Here is a 16,708-nt window from a genome sequence, read left to right on the forward strand (position 1 = left end):
GATCACTGCTTCATGACAGTGCCAAGCCATCCCCGTTCCACATACACACAAGTAATAAATAATGGCTTTATTAGCTCATCATTTTCTTTCCAGCTCTGGCATTTCTAAGTCACTCAAACCTGCCCAACGGCCATGCTGATTTCCAAAGAAGGAACCCCACAGTAACATAGGTCGTACTGCCTCTTGATCTAGGATTCTGGAAGTTCTTGACACAGAGCTGCTAAAAACACTTCCTGTGGTGATGCCAATATTCAACACCTGATCTGTTCAATACAGGTAGCCACATAAGGATGTGGCTAATGTGACTAAAAACTTGTTTCTAATTTACTTAATTTTCATTGATCTAAATATAAACAGACATATGTGGCTACTGACTCCTGTATTGATCAGCACGGTTCTATGGTCTCTGAGAATAAGACTGGACCCAAAAAGGCTCAGAAAATCAATCAACTAAACCTTTGGAGTCCAGCTTTATGAAGACAGAGGATTTTAATCTCTTTAAATATCCTTGCATACTTTCCTATTTCATATAAATATACAGACACATACGGTCACAAGCAGATCCTGTATTAGCCCCAGCTAGAGGCGTCTCCTCTGGGTAGACAGCTACACTATTAAGAAAGCCGTGACCAAATATGATGACGTTACGTAAACACGTTCGAATAGGTTCAGTGAAGCCTGTGTTTTTCTAACAAAATATATTAAGACCAACACGACAACACACCCCCAACGCCACCGTTTCAGAGATGATCGTCTTACCAGGCTCTCCCTAGTTCGGTAAGCCATGGCGGGATGTTTCCTGTCATGATTACTAAAGGGTCTTGCAGCTGCCTATTTGCTTTTGCTGTCAACTTACTGTTAATAAATTCACCAGTTGGAATAATCTCCTTGCACACTGCATTCTGTAAAATGTTAAAAAAAAAAAAAAAAAAAAAGGTCTACATAGAGTAAAACATTAGGATTATATTCACTCTTTATCTCCAACTATGTATGCAGAGTGCCTAGATTTCACCTGGTTCCCAACATACAAGAGACAGCTTCTCACGACTGTCTCAACAGGAATGACTTTCTACAACGCACAGCTCGAATACCACAACCCCCTCAGGCCACGAGTACCGACCCAATCACTGACGTGGCCGCTAATGTTTTGTGCGAGGCCAATTCCGTCATTCTTCCCTGTATTACACAAATGCCAAAAGAAGCATTCAACTTTTGCTTGACTTTTTACTTAATATATATTTCAACTTAGACAAATGAACTTTTGCATAAATGTACTAAAAGAATTTTAACTATAAATTCACATTTGTTCTTCGTGTTGTAGCCTAACTTAATAAAGTTACAGCTAGGAAGCCGGTGAGTATGTTGTGTTTCGCTGAGCTGTGATCCCTACATTTAACCGAATCGTTATGTCTGTTTCTAGTACAAAAATTCATCAGCCACTAGACAGAAACTATGGGTAACATGCCAGGCACAATACACGATGGGAAACTCCATAAGCAGGCCACGTTACTCACATCATACAAGTAATACCAGTATCGACTGATGGCATGTAAAACTCTTAAAAGAAGAATCACATCTAATGACGGGTCTTCAAAAGTTATATTTTCAGGTGGCGTGGATATGAGGTAAACTTCTAAAGGATTTGATACCGATGGGCACACTCCATCTAGAGGGCAGAAGATCAAAGATAAGGTTTAATCGAAGTTAGAAAGGCTATGCCAGTGCAGCCGGCGTCATCTTATCACCCCGAAAATAGTAACCACAGGTTGTGAACATCTAATGTTTGGTATTCTACTGGAGTATTGATAGCTTTAGCATTTTTCCCTTTCATCTTAGACATAAATCGTACAGGCTTATGAAAATTTTGCTTTCCTCCCATAGCCAAATAAACTGGAAAGGAGAAAAACTGACTCATTTCCCATTTCTTGTTTTCAACAGAAGCAACAGCTAACAATAAAACGGCCAGAGAATAATAAAGACAAAATATTTCAATTTAAGTTCACAATTTTATGTAAATTTTCTGGATTTTTAATTTTTTATCCAGCTTAAAATGGCCATGTAAAATAGACAAATATTCCCAACTGTAAATCTGATAAGAGATTTGGTTATTTAATCCAAGGCCTAGGATAGGACAGACTGATAGTTTCCAAAGGGATCTATGATTTTTCTCAGATTTCACTTAGTAGTAGCTTGGGCAGGGGGTCAGGGGTTGAAACTACTGCCGTTTACTTTTACCCAGTAAAAGAATTAAAAATCACAACACTATCACTACCATAAAAGAAAGGGTAATTTTTAACACCAAAAACACAGACACAAAAATCTTAAAATAAAAACCTTTTATAATAGAACTTAGTTTTATGGAAAACAAAACAAAACAAAACACTGTTATAATGTCCTTATTTCTGTGGACCAGAAAAAATTCCAGCAATTGACACCACTTAGTTTGGAACTCCCAGGTAGGGATGGTCTCCATGGAATGACTCTGAGCCCTCACATGGACAGGGGAGGAGGTGGGTGGGTGAGCACACATAGACTGGAAGGGAATACTACAAAAGAAAAGAGATCACCTGGCAGGTGCTAGTCCATTCTGTAGTCATTATATTACCCGGCAAAACTTTTCATTCCTTCTGTAATTGTTAGATTATAATAAATGACAAAAAGGAAGGGCCTGCCTGACTACGATCAGTCTCTTCTTTAGTAAATGTGTTCTACTAATGAAATTTGTTTTAGCCTTCATGAAAACAAATTTTTCATGGAAAGAGTATGAGTTTTCCCCAGTTTTCTTCCCAAATTTAATTTTGCAGGTACTTAAATTTTCATTTGTGGTAATTTCATTTTTTTCTAAATTATATTCAAGGGTTTCACTGCTAGATATAAATCACTCCTTCAAAAGTTCCAAGACAAGAAGACTACTGCCCCACGGCAATGTGTTTTCCCCTCCCGTACATCAACTTACCATGCCATAACTCATCGTGCTTTTTTGCATTTCTAGGGGATGTTTTTGTTGGAGCTGTTTGGGCTCTTCCTCTTTTACCACCAACACAATCTTTATTACTTTCTTCATCCTCTCTCACGGGTTTGTACCTAAATTGATTGGAGAGTATATAAACTAAATGTAGATTTTAAAAATAAAAACTATTCTACAGGGGCCAAAGTGTGACCCACAGACACCAGAGTTACCAGAACTCTGAGATCTATCCTGTTTCTCCCTACTTATGGGTTTGGAGAATTACCAATGGCGCTGTTTCTGAGAAGAGACCACAAAGAGTCCACTGTTCCAGGAGGGGCCACCTGAGGAACTCCAGTGGTGGTTCAGAGAAGAATGGCTCTCTTTATTGTATTTATTTATTTATTTAAAGTGGAGCCCAACACGGGGCTTGAACTCACAACCCTGAGACCAAGACCTGAGCGGAGATCAAGAGTTGGCTGCTGAACTGACTGAGCCACCCAGCGGCCCCAAAGACTGGCTCTCTTTAAATTTAAGTAGCAGACATTCACACACAATGCAGAAAGCTACATCCAAATGCCTCTAAGGGCTCAGAGATGCCAAGCTTCTTATTACCTAAAGGAATATCATCTTACAGATGTTTTTTTCTTGTTTAAAGACCTGAAATGAATCTAAAAAGCTGACGTAAACTATGACTATTGCCCATGAGTACATGTTTCTAGGAGACGTCATGAAGGCAAATACACACGTACACATGTGTGCACATGCATGCTTTCACAAACACCGAGATAAAAGATTTGAAGTGGCTTTTAATAAAATGTAGGATTTGGGTCCCCTCTCTTTATGTAAGCCAGCTATTAATAAGAATTACAAAACACACGGAAGATATATTGAAGTTGATGACAAAGCCAACAAAGTCAGTTTCAGACTTGCCATATTGTATGAGTCTTTGTCCAAATGCCAGCTCTCCCCAGAGGGTTGCTCTCGTCGTCTGTGGACTCCCGCTCGTCCTCGGCCTGGATACTGAACTGCCGGACTGCCTGATACACGGTCATGTTATACGGCAGCAAATGCTCGCCGATGTAGAACTGTAGCCTGTGCCTTACGTTGCCGGAATTTAAGAACTGAGCGGCCTGAATAAAGAACAGGAAACCCATTTAAGCTCCAGGCCCTGAACCGTGTGCACAACAACATGGTGAGAATAGCACCAGACACTTACCAGAGACTCGTCGATTTCCTCGTCGGAGCCATCATCATCACTGTCTTCATCATCTTCTCTTACTCTTCCATACCCTGAGGACCCAAGAAGGCTATTAAACTCCTAGCAATTGTCCGTGGCAAAGAAAAGCCCACGCGTACTGGTTAAACTAACATACTCTTAGAAAACCATGTATATTACACTGTGACCTATGAAGCAGAAAGAGCTAAGAAAACTGTCACCTACAAAGCGCCATTTCTACTACGTTACGTTCCAACAAGATAAATGAACTAACTCATCGCTGAAGTAAGCCATCAACCCCTTGGAAGTTTATCACATTTCCACAGGCTATGTAGAAAATGAACGATGGGAACACAAGTTCCCAATGCTACGTTTTAGCAGAAGCAGCAACAGGCAAATTGTTTCCACATTCCCTAATATTCCCAGCCTAATGTATGTATAAACACAAAACATACATGTAGGGAAAGTACCTCTAACTACAAGGTATCTCTCGATAGCTTGTACCAAAGCCAGGGGATCAATCTTGACCGGCCCGCCTTTCCACTGCTTCACATTTGCACAGTCTGGATGTCTCTGTAACTGGCATTTTAACTGATGTGTGTTGAAAAATTTTAAAGCCTGTGATCCTCTGTTGAGAGAAAAGCTCAAGATAATTTGTGAAAAAAAGTTATTCTATTATTTTCAAAATCAACATAATTCAAAAAAACAAGACAAGACAAACTTCATTTTCTTAAGGCACAAAATAAGCACTTACTTACCAGTTATGTAAATAGTCAAGCCAGCAATTCAAATTATTTAGTAAAAGTTACTATAAAGTAAGAAATAAAAGAGGGTATGCATGCATGCATAGGAAAACATTAAATCATCATTCTATCTCTGACATACCAGGAACCCATGTGAGCAGGAATCCTCACCACTGAGATACAACTATTTCTCTAGAATAAAAATTCCTCAACCACTTGAGCATGCTCACTTCTGCAGTATTTTGCCACTGCATAGCTGAGTTCTATGGCTTTAAAAACAAAGGGAAAAGCCCTCTTTTTTGCTTTCAAACATTTCTGCTACAAAATTACTTTAAAAACTAACCTTTAAATTTTACTTTGCTACATTCTTTTGAATGAAGCAGTTTGATAGCTACGCCAGTCTAAACCTGGTAATGATATTTAATTGCTCATTTCTGGAAAGGGCTGACAACAGTGAGACACAAACAGGCTTAAAATGCAGTTATCTGTAAGATTCCATAAGGCATGCAAATAGGAGTATGGGAAAGAATATTTCATTAGATGGGATATACACATACGTAAACATACATATTTTATACAAATCTTGGTAAAAATGAAAAACTTCATGCTTTTCTCAGGCATAGATAAAAATGCCCCTATATTTCATAAAATGTTTCAGGACAGGATAATGATCAAAACTGATGCCACATTCTATATTAATTTTCAAAGCCAGAAAAAAACCTAGCCCACACGGATCCGTCTGTTCAATACGCATATTGTTTTAATTCAATAAAAATTTTAAATGTGTTCAAAACACATCAGATTGTGTATTTTAAACCTAACTAATATCTTATTTTGTAGGCTTCTAGTCATAATATTTCAGAAACCCTGTAACACCCCATAAAATACAATGAACTTTTATAGTGAATTCTTTATGCACCATTTCATGAGTCCAGTAAAAATACTATATTATGGAAAAAACACAAGTTTTAATGAAACAAGAAAACTTCAAAATATACACCTATTGTTAAAACCCATCAAAGGTATAATCACTTCCATCACATAGGAAATCGCATTATTACACAGAATGCAAATATTTTATTATCCATGTCTATAAAATTCACGGAGAGAAGCAATATATATTAAAGTTATCAATTTAAGGAACACTAAGCCTATTACAGCTTGCCAACACAGTCACTGAGTTATGTACTTCCAAAACATCATGTTTAAAACACGTGGGGTGATTTTAAAGATATAAAGTATTTTTCTTAAAGTCATTACAGCCAAATGGTCTTTGGGCAGAAGATGACGTTACCAGACCTCTTGCCACTCTACTTCAACCAAATGAAGCACAGAGTCCCATGGCAAGGGCACAGCCAGGCACTGATCCTTACCTGCCTCCTGTCCCATTTCCACTGGGGAAGTCATGTACTTTGACTGGAAACTGTTCCATCTGGCTGAGGCAGTTGTTCATCTTGTGAACTAATGCCAACAAAGGTGCATTACCCACTGGTTCTACTCTTCCAATGGGCTCTTCTCCAGGAAGCTAAAGTTATAAATAAACCAACAGGTTAAGCAAGGCCTCTTGAAAATGGAACACTCTTCAACAAGAAAATTCAAAAGGCAGTTTTACAAAAGAGAAGCAGTCATCTCTTCTCTTTTATCTCTTTTGATAGATTTGGCTGCAATGATTATTTCCATATAAATTATTTCAAACAGAAACTCTTTTTTGTACAGGCCCACAATCCCTTATTCATAATTCCTAGGTCCAAAAGGCTTGAAAACCCAACTTTTTGGTGGTGAGATCTGACTCAAGCAGACATGAGGCTAGCTGCAGTCTTTATTTACCTATACCAAGTAGGACTATCCATATGCTTTCCTGCAAAAATACTTGATGTATATGGACTGCTATTTAGAATCCACTGGGAATATCATGTAATATATATGGACGGTACTGTAGAACTCTTGAAACCCGCTCAGCCCCAAGGAGTTTCGGGTAAGAGATTACAGACCTATACATAATCTTAAACGTGGTATAAAACTACATCCAGTGTTGCAACACATCTAAGGCATCTCGAACAGATATCAACTCCGCTTCACATAGCCCAAGGTAAAGCAATACAGGAAGTGCTCAAATGCCTACGAACACTGAAAGGAAGGCATTGTGAAGTAGTTTCACCAACACACAGGACAATTACCCTTAGTCTTACTACACAGATGATCCAGAGGATGCCTTCTCTCTAGTAGCTTCGTAACAAGCAGAATGATGTTAAGTCATTAGTGTCCAAGGGTAGTTACATTCGTGCTCTTACCCACTGAGGCTGAGGAAGGGGAGCCTCTCTGGGCCTTCTGATCTTGTAATCCAGGTTATAAGTGGTGACTGAGTATTCTCACACAGAATTGTTAATACTGCATTTTATATGCAAAATGGAAACGTATATGCTCACTCTCTTATGTCTACAGCTATTTTACCGTATTTCCCTATATGTATATATTGTTTACAACATGTTTAAAAACAATATTGAGAATAAAATACACTCACAAGTGAGAGACTACAATTAATGGCTGGTCTTACAGAAAAAACGAAGACTCGAGATACACTGGCCATAGAAACTGTGGCACATGAGCTATTAAATCACCCTTCTGTTGCTTTGCTAGTATATCTGATATAAAAGACCAAGGAATCCAAATCCAACTGTGTATCAGAAGCTAGAAACTCGACCTCAATATCTTGACCAGCACCTAATGGAAATTACTGAGATGAAAATACACATATCAGTGACCAGTGATTCCTATAAGAAGATAGAGAAGCATTAGGAGATAACTTACTGGTGAAGAAAAGAATACATGAAGGAATCTCTTTAATCTGATCTCTCTGCTCACAGCATCCTTTTCACTTTTAGATGTCAAATAAAGCAACAGCTGCTTCACAAATCCACTATGTTGGATTTCAAACGATGAAACATCAGACTCTGAGACTATGCTACGGATTTCTACAAGGCACTCAGCTCCACCATCCACCTGAAAGAGTTGGGAACAGTATTTCTATATCGATTTAAACAGTCCTCACTAAATGCACAGTTCACATTTCCCCAAGAGGAACTGAATACACTCTAAACAGCTTTAAAAAAGAAGGTGGGGGGGGGGGCAGTGATGCATTCTTGATAGAACCTTGGAAACTATGATCTTACACGCATAGTCACAAATGTTAGTATTTCATGGAAGAAAACCAGCATCCATACAACTAACACAAAAACCAAAGTCTAAAATAAAATAAAAATAAATAAATAAAAGAGACAAAGAATTAAGAATACAATCTGAAAGGTTAAGAGCTAGAATACCAGAATGAGAAAATAAAACAAAAATATAAAGTGTGGCTTCAAATTAATACGTTTAAAACCCGGATGAAATGGACAATTTCTTGGAAAACGTATAGTACACGAATTGCTCCAAGTGCATTAAAAATGTAAAAAGGCTAAGAACCAGATGAAACATAAAAGGCTTATTCAATCTCCCTCTCCAAGTACTATCAGATCCAGGTGGTGAGGGGTTAAGGAGGGTCCCATCAACTTTAATACCCATGGTTGAGATGTACTTGGGGACATTTCTCAAGTCTTTTCTTTGTCAAGAAATATGGGATGTGACAGATCGCCTGGATGGCTCACTCAGTTGAATGTCCTACTCTAAATTTGGGCTCACATCATGATCTCAGGGTCGTGAGATCACGCCCTGCAACAGGCTCCACACTCAGACTGGAGTCTGCTTGAGATTCTCTCTCCCTTTGGCTTTGCTCCGCCCCCTGCTCACATGCATGCGCTCTCTAAATAAACTCTTAAGAAGAAATATGCGATGAGAAGAGAAGTTGGTCAAAGATGAGATTCCCAGTATAGTTTATGACAAAGTAATAAAGCACCAAAGTCAAGGGACAAGTTACAGAAATGTCAGTGCTAAAGGTACATGTCTGGCGAAAAAAATCGATCTAGGACAAGAAAATTCATGGAAAGTCAGAGTCATCAAGGGAAGGACAGAAGACAGAAGAGAAGCTGGAAGAGATGACAAAGAACCAATTCGGTGCGGCCCACGCGGTACCTGGAGGTTGAGTTGTTCAGTCGCAGCACAAAGTCTCTGAAGGACATTCAGGGCAGGGTTGCTTCCATCCATGTTCTCAGAACTGAAATAACGCTCTACAAATTTATGCGCCTGTTCCTTAATCCAACCTTTAATTTTTTCTCTGCAATAAGGAAAAACAAGATATTAAATTTACTCTCCGTGTATGGAAAGGATTTCAATTGTAACTCCACATCAAAGGCAAACAGCTGCTACATTTAAAACCCTTTTTCACCTAGGCTTCTAGATTAATAAATTCAGATGAACCAAGTTAAGCTGAAGTAAAGAACTATAGACCAGAAACATGCACCTGTTAGATGCGTGATTAACTGAGACCTATTAAAATCACAAATTTTAATGGATTTAGATACACGATTGCTTAATTATTTTTTATTAAACGAAACTGGGAAAAACAACCAACCAACCAAACCAAATCAATCCACCACCACCAAAAAAAAGGGGGGGAAAAAAAAAGCGTATTTCTTTACCCAGTGGCATTTGATTTTTAAAAATTTCTTATTTGCAGAGAAAGTAATCCTTGTTGGTGTGTTACATCCGGAGTCAAAAAACTAAATAAAACAACTCAGAAAGGTTTTAAAGAAAGAATTTTTTTAAAGCCACAGACTGAAAAAATAAAAAAATAAAGCCACAGACCAGTATGTGAAAAAGTTTAGCTGATACAGCTTTAGAACAAACAAGCCTCTACTACAGGATCCTTAAATTCCACTGTAAAGGGCAGAGAAAGGAAGGGTATCATAAAAGTGGGTGAGTGTCTGTGTGTGCAGACTGAAAATAGGTCCTCTCTCCTTTGTCTAGAACAAAACTAAGGAACAGGTTCCACGGGGAACATAATTTATTTGGTTTATGAACATATGTTGACCTCCGACCAGAAATGTCGCAAACAGATTTTAAGATGTAAGACGTAATTTAGGACAAAGCCAGGCAGAGTTCAAGAACTGAGAATCTACTCCATTCTTGAGCAATGCCACTTCTGCGCATAAATTAAAAGGTCTGTATCCATGTTTCATCTCAACACAGTAAACGTGCTGACTGCAATCACGTAGAGCTTTGCTAATCTGAGAACGAAAGTAATAGAGAATTCCCCCCACTTCACCTATTATTGGATATGGTGTCCTTTGAGGCGGCCCTGGCAAGACCGCTAACTCCCGCAGTTCGTGCTGGTTCAATGTTGTTGCTGTTGGACTGTGCGCTTAACCTTCCCCACGTTTTTGGGTTCAAGCTTGCCAGGAAAGAAGACTTAGGTGACTGAGTAGTGGTAGGGCTTTTAGCTATGAAAAGAAACGGGAATGATAGTTAAGTCATCTTAGTTTAACTGATGAAAACCCACTGAATTTTAACATTCCTGTTTACATTACCAGATGAATTTGCTGAAACAACTAAGAACACTGAGTGTTCAGGAAACCGAGGTGTGCTTTAGGCTGAAGCTACCGACAGCATTCACAAGCGCACTCGCTGCCCCGTCCCCCCCTCTGCACCCACCGCCTCACCACAGCAGTTACCTTGATTGTCTACTTTGTCATCATCTCTTGGAGGTGAGTACTTTGGCCTTCTTGGCCCTCGTTTTGGCAGCCGTTTTCTCTTTAGAACATCACTTAGTCGACTATCACATGGGAAAACATGGATAAGTTTAGCAATTACCACGATTTATTACAATCGCTCATTGACAAGCAAGCTAGAACGGCAGAAACAAGGAGGTGCAAAATATTGCCATAAATATGCCTCTTCATTTTGTGATTATTTAATGCAGACTCTGCCCTAGTCATGTTCTAGAGGTCTAGAGACACAGAAGGTGATTAATCCAGAAAACAGCTTATTGGACTACACTGAACTACTAAAAGTGACACCAAATAGAATATCTGATTAATCCTGTGTTAAAACTTCTTATAAAATGTTGTACATATAAAGCGCATAGAACAAATTTATGATGCAAAGAAGCAGTATTAAGAAGAAACTAGAAGAAGAATGTTAAATCTGATTGCCATATTTCTTTCCTAACGTAAATGACAAAACGTAAAATATACAGGACACTGAGTGTTACCAAGATACTTTCCCGATACTACCCAAAGTGCTTTCACAGTATGTACTTACTATAACATCCTAAATGAATGCATTTATAAATAGTTTAGTGATTTTTTTTTAAACTCAAAATTACCTATAAACAAATATGAAGTCATAGTATGAAAAACCTATTTTGAATTAAGAATACCTGAAATAGAACATACACAGACTTTGTGTCTTATTTTCAATATTCTTAACAACAGCAGAAATAGTCTGAAATATCAACAGATTCTGAGAATAACAAAACTACCTAAGATGGAGAAGATGGAAAAAACGTTCGGGCTCCTGGGTGGCGCAGTCAGTTGAGCATCTGACTCTTGGCTTCGGCTTAGGTTGTGATATTGAGCCCTGCACTGGGCTCCACACTCAACATGGAGTCGGCTTGAGTTTCTCTCTCCCTCTCCCCCTCGCTCCCCCATGCTAGCATGCTCTCTAAAATAAATACATAAAAAATCTTTAAAAAGGGGGGGGGGTTCTGGTTCAGTTGGTCTGCAACTCAAATAAAATTAGAAAAACCAAAAAATAACAACAAAAAACTTTTGAAGGTCTTCCAACATCTGGTATGTCTATTAAAAATACTTACTAATATGTTTAAATATGCTTTGAAATCAAGAGAAGTGAACTTTTATCTTAAAAGATTTATTTACTTTAGAGAGAATACAAGTGGGGGGGGGGGGGGCAGAGAGAGAATATTCAAGCAGATTCTGTGCTGAGCATGAAGCCCGACATGGGGTTTGATCTCATAACCCAGAGCTCATAACCTGAGCCAAAACCAAGAGTCAGACGCTTGAACAAACGAGTCACACAGGCGCCCATGGACAAATGAACTATGATCAAACGATTCCCCCTTTATAAATTGATATGAACTTTTCTTTATTTGAAACCATATTAGAAGGGAATGGAACCACTTAAAACTCTGGAAATTTCTTTCCTCATCTTTTAAAATTTTCAACTGTTAGAAACTATATAATCAAGTCTAATTCCTTTACTCGGAAATACCGCACTTGTCTGAGCTGCATCACATTTCACCGAGCACCTGATGTCTCGGGCACCACGCCTGTGCTAGATAGTGAAACCCCGCAGCAACTAAGTTACTACAGCAGCCAGGGGGAAGGAGGAGGGCTGGAGAGGGAGGAAAGAGAGGCAGGCAAGGCTGTCAGGGAACTGGCCAACAAATCCAACTTGAGAAGAGGTGAAGGGTCCCCAGTATATTCTCCAGGTTCAATCCCACTGGACTGGGCTCATGACATAGGTACCACCCAAACTAAGCAGCTTGCTAAAATAACAGCCACTGTGTCAGAAGTCCCAGTCTGTAGCCCAAGGCCCAGAATTGCCAAAATTCATATTTAAGTTAAAAATGGACAACTGCCACCAGGTGGCAGCAAAAGGAGCTGGGATCCTGAGATAGACAGCTTCTTAGGACAATGCCACCTTGCAGTTTACAGGATTAAATGTTTGGACCTCACTTATTAAGTACAGTATGTTTTACCAAAATCTATGTTATAGCTTAGAAGGAGTAGAAACGAGTATTAGCTAAGTACACTTTGAATTTCAGAACGGAATCTGTTGATCATACACCAGTCATGCAGCAATACTGAGTTTCTAATGTCAAAGAAACAAAAACACGTTTAGAGTGTAATTTGTTTCAACACAACAAAATGAAAACTAATATGAGGGTTTGGTAATGTTCTCAGAAGCACAGTACAACAAAGGGATTAAAACAGATATGGAGGTAGAAGTAGACATATTTAAGAACTCCCACTCTCTTTTATTAAGAGCAAAGTTTCCATCTCCCAATTAAAAATTAATGGAAATCAGGTCTTTTCCTGTACATTCCAAAAATGTCATTATCTGGATTTCTTGAAGTTGGTATGTATGCGACAATGCAGTAAATAATCACAAAACTACTCAATTAGAAATGAGGGTTCAAATCCTACATCTGTAAAAATAAGTGTGCGACACTGTGCTCATCGTTAACTCTCAATTAGTTCACTCAGAAAGTTCACTGAGCCTCAGTTCCCTAATATGACACTAGAAATACCCAGTAGCTCCTGTGGTTCCTAAACACGGCTCAATACAGTGGCTTTCCAATAAATGTTTGGTCTCTTCCCATTCCCATTAAACATGGAACAAAACAGAGATGGGAAAAAACAAAGTGTCCTCTCTAATATTTTACCATTTTATTCCCTGTGTGAATCTCCGGTACCAGAACACAGGTAAAGGCAAAAAGCATAAAAATCAGCACAAAACTCTGACTTACCCTTGAGGGCTCAGATCTAAAGAATCATCTCTGCTGTGCTGCAAGCTGGGGGACCCCAAGTCAGCCGCAGCGTTAGTGGCGGCCGTGGCTGTTCCACTGCTGACGGACGTCGTGGACCCCAAGGATCCCGACCCATTCGTACATGCCTTTGGTGGACTTGTCAACAAAGACTCTGATTCTGCTAAGTGTTTTACTTGATGCATTACACCTATATAGTAACAGATTTAAGAGTCAGTTTTAACCAAGACCACCTCCCCATGATTACAGAATCTCTAAATGCTAACACTGATTTACAGAGAATGAATAAAAAGTATCTGGCAAATGGGCGGGGGGGTGGGGGAGGGATAGATAGAGCATGATGACTTAGGTGCCAGGGTTTTCCACTTGACTCCATTCTGTAAAGTAGCAGGCAAATTAAACATTAAAGAAAGATATTTACATTGAAAGTCTTCAAATATTCAAAACCTGGTAACAGGAAATTTAACAGGGTCACCCATAAAGTTCTACTGGAAATTCAAAATACCATTATAAAAACAATGAACTACAAAAATGCGGTAGTGCACCTGTGGCTTGAGAGCCAGGAGATAAAGGCCCACTACGGTTATTAGCTAACTTCAAATGCTACAGTGAGACAAGATCACAGTAACACTACTGCCAAAAGAGAACACCAGCAATCCAAGGATGGTGATTTTTCACATCCCTGGGGGTGTATAAGGAGAGCTAAATAGTAACTTACGAGGCAGGGGTTCATATCTGGGCTAGAATCACAGGAGAATGTACATGGTGGGGGGTGGGAGGGAGTTGCCAAGAATTATCAATTGTATGCCGAGGTGTGTGTCCGAATGTATGAATTCGTGTTCACACATTCACATTTTTTCTGGGAAACAGTCCAGAGCTTTCCATCAGAATTTTTAAAACAAACTAACAAACAGAAAAACACAAAAACACAAAAAACACAAGATATCTGAATGAACTCAAATCTGATTCAGTCACATTCCACAAATATTATTTGCAGCAATCACAAGTCAGACTGTGTGCCAGGTACTAAGAATAAGACCCTGGATGAGAAAAATGGACTCAGGGCAGTTACTGGGGAAGGAAAAAAACAAAACAAAACTATTAAGAAATTACAAATAAATTGTAAACTGCTCCTCAGAGAGAAAGTAAGTGCTTGCTTATGGGGCACACAGCAATCAGGACCTAACAGATTCCAGAAGGAAGGCAAGGTCCTCAGGAATAAATGACATTTAAGTGGAACCTGAAACAGTATACCTAGCCAGATGCAAAGCAGCAGAACTAATCAAGACTGCTCCATAAACTTCATACTGTACATACTATATAAGTTTTGGGGTGTGGAAAATTCAATCTGATAGCATAGTGATACTATAAATGTAAAAAGAAAAAAAAAAATCACTTTGAGCAAAAGACATATTCTGGTATGCTCCCAAATCAGAAAGGTGAAATATATCAGAAAGGTAGAACAACTAAAGGCAAACAACTAAAACAGAACAACAAAACCAAAACACAGAATGCAAATTATAGAATAATCCAAGGCTAAAAAGAACACATAACAAATGTTTGTGTGATAACAGAAACATCTATTCATAAATGTAGCCCGTTTGTTAACCACAGTTTTAGAGTGTGCCTTCTAATTCATATAAATATGTAGCATTGGGATTTTTTAAAAAATTCTTTGTTATTTAAACAGAACTAGTAAGAAACAGTGAAAAACTCTTCCCGTTTGATTTAATACCCTTACACTAGCATGACTATAATAGCACTCTCAAGATGTGAAGAGATACAGATCCAGCATTAGGTGATGAAAGAAGGGAAAATAGATCATATGCAGAAAGAACTAGGACTGTTTAGATAAGATGGAAGATGAAGCTAAGGATTACTTGAGGGTAAAATACCATTATTTCCTGTGTCCTCACACAAGACCAATGTATCCTTAAAGACCAAAAGAGCCATAAAGAGATTTGTTGATGAGAAAGAACTCCTTTAATATCTTGGCATATTTGAAAAGGATAAAACACCCAAATGAGCAATATGGTTTCATCTTTGTGATCTTCAAAAAGAGAATGGAAAAGTACTGTATCTCCTAGGATGATTTCCATGTTCCAATTCCTCAAATTAGGGGACTAGACCCAATGGAGTAAATAATAATCCCTTTTATAAGTGTTCTGATCTACTAGGGATTCACTGGTAAAGAAAGTGAACTCCTGACTTTTTCAAGACATCTTTATGGGCAGGGGTACATTATCTATGTGAAAAGTCAATGACTGCTTCTGGCCCATAAACACTCGCATCACTGAAATGTAACTTAAGTGTTTATCACCTAACCATTAATCTCACACAACCTGTATTAATAAATTTCATGAAAGACACAATCTATATGTACATGAGCTGTAAACTTGAAAATGTCTTATATAAAAGATAAAAGTTTAATTTTTGTTCTAAATTAAAGTTATATGGCTACTGAAATACTATTTAGACCAAAAGATTAACCATTAATTAATTATCGTGAATGACATTACCTTCTCTTCTGAAGTAAACACTAAAAATATCGGGTAACTTCTGCATTAAGATTTCTGCCATCTGAAGTGCTCCAACTACTATCTTCAGGTCCTGGCTTGACAGCATGGAAGCAATGTGACTAAAAAAAGAAAGCATTCATATATAAAACATCTGTCTGCATTTGAGAATTATTTTTGGCCATACTACTTTAAACTTGAGAGCAAAATGTTTTAATGGTGAAAACAACCGAAATTTTTCTTAAGTGCTTAACTTTTGCATTTGTCTTTCTCAAAGGTGTGTATGAATACGAAGAGACAACAAAGGTCTCGAGACAGTACAAATCAACTAGTTTATGCATTTTTTTTCTACAATATTACTTTAAAGATTGCTGAATTACTTGCAGAGACTTGAATTTCTAAAACGTTTTCACTGTTTTCATGAACACACCTTGAAACAGCATGATTTTTCAGGACATCCTTCAGAAGTTCAGCATCCGCAAAATAAATTATCCTAAGAATTGCTCTAAGGCACTTATGTCTGACCGCAGGTCCTGCTGAGGAACTATACACTTCATAAAGAACACCAAATAATGTCTTAATAAAAGACTTAGCCAGTTCCGGATCCTCTTTCATAAGCTGTGCTCGAGCATCATCCTTCTTTAACTCTGAATATCCACCTGTTAATTAAAAAAAAAAAGTACAATCCTAAAGTTACAGACTTCAGAAACACAAGGAAGTAAACAACAAAGCATTCGAGCTGCTGCAATTATTTGAAATGTTATGAAAACATCTGGTTATATGACAAATTAACTTATCTAATACGATCAACTGGGGTCTACAGAGATACCAAAGGCAGCA

General features: G+C 38.3%; 1 protein-coding gene across 50 annotated transcripts in view; it reads right to left on the reverse strand.

Annotated features, from left to right (window-relative positions):
- Positions 1-16,708, reverse strand: part of TRIP12 (thyroid hormone receptor interactor 12) — a 140,523-nt gene that overhangs the window by 19,305 nt on the left and 104,510 nt on the right. For 36 of the 50 annotated variants that reach the window (XM_048214125.1, XM_048214100.1, XM_048214124.2 and 33 more), the window contains 14 exons: positions 16,299-16,527; positions 15,872-15,990; positions 13,335-13,542; positions 10,516-10,616; positions 10,110-10,284; positions 8,978-9,119; positions 7,718-7,909; positions 6,283-6,434; positions 4,637-4,809; positions 4,167-4,240; positions 3,881-4,080; positions 2,957-3,084; positions 1,515-1,666; positions 760-902 (listed from right to left, as the gene is read on the reverse strand). In XM_048214125.1, the coding sequence (XP_048070082.1) occupies positions 760-902; positions 1,515-1,666; positions 2,957-3,084; positions 3,881-4,080; positions 4,167-4,240; positions 4,637-4,809; positions 6,283-6,434; positions 7,718-7,909; positions 8,978-9,119; positions 10,110-10,284; positions 10,516-10,616; positions 13,335-13,542; positions 15,872-15,990; positions 16,299-16,527 (2,188 nt within the window). The remainder of the gene's footprint in view (positions 1-759; positions 903-1,514; positions 1,667-2,956; positions 3,085-3,880; positions 4,081-4,166; positions 4,241-4,636; positions 4,810-6,282; positions 6,435-7,717; positions 7,910-8,977; positions 9,120-10,109; positions 10,285-10,515; positions 10,617-13,334; positions 13,543-15,871; positions 15,991-16,298; positions 16,528-16,708) is intronic. The other 14 variants (XM_048214129.1, XM_048214127.1, XM_048214141.1 and 11 more) reach the window with 1 other exon arrangement.

This window comes from Ursus arctos, unplaced genomic scaffold (assembly GCF_023065955.2).
Source record: "Ursus arctos isolate Adak ecotype North America unplaced genomic scaffold, UrsArc2.0 scaffold_1, whole genome shotgun sequence".
Classification (NCBI taxonomy): domain Eukaryota; kingdom Metazoa; phylum Chordata; class Mammalia; order Carnivora; family Ursidae; genus Ursus; species Ursus arctos.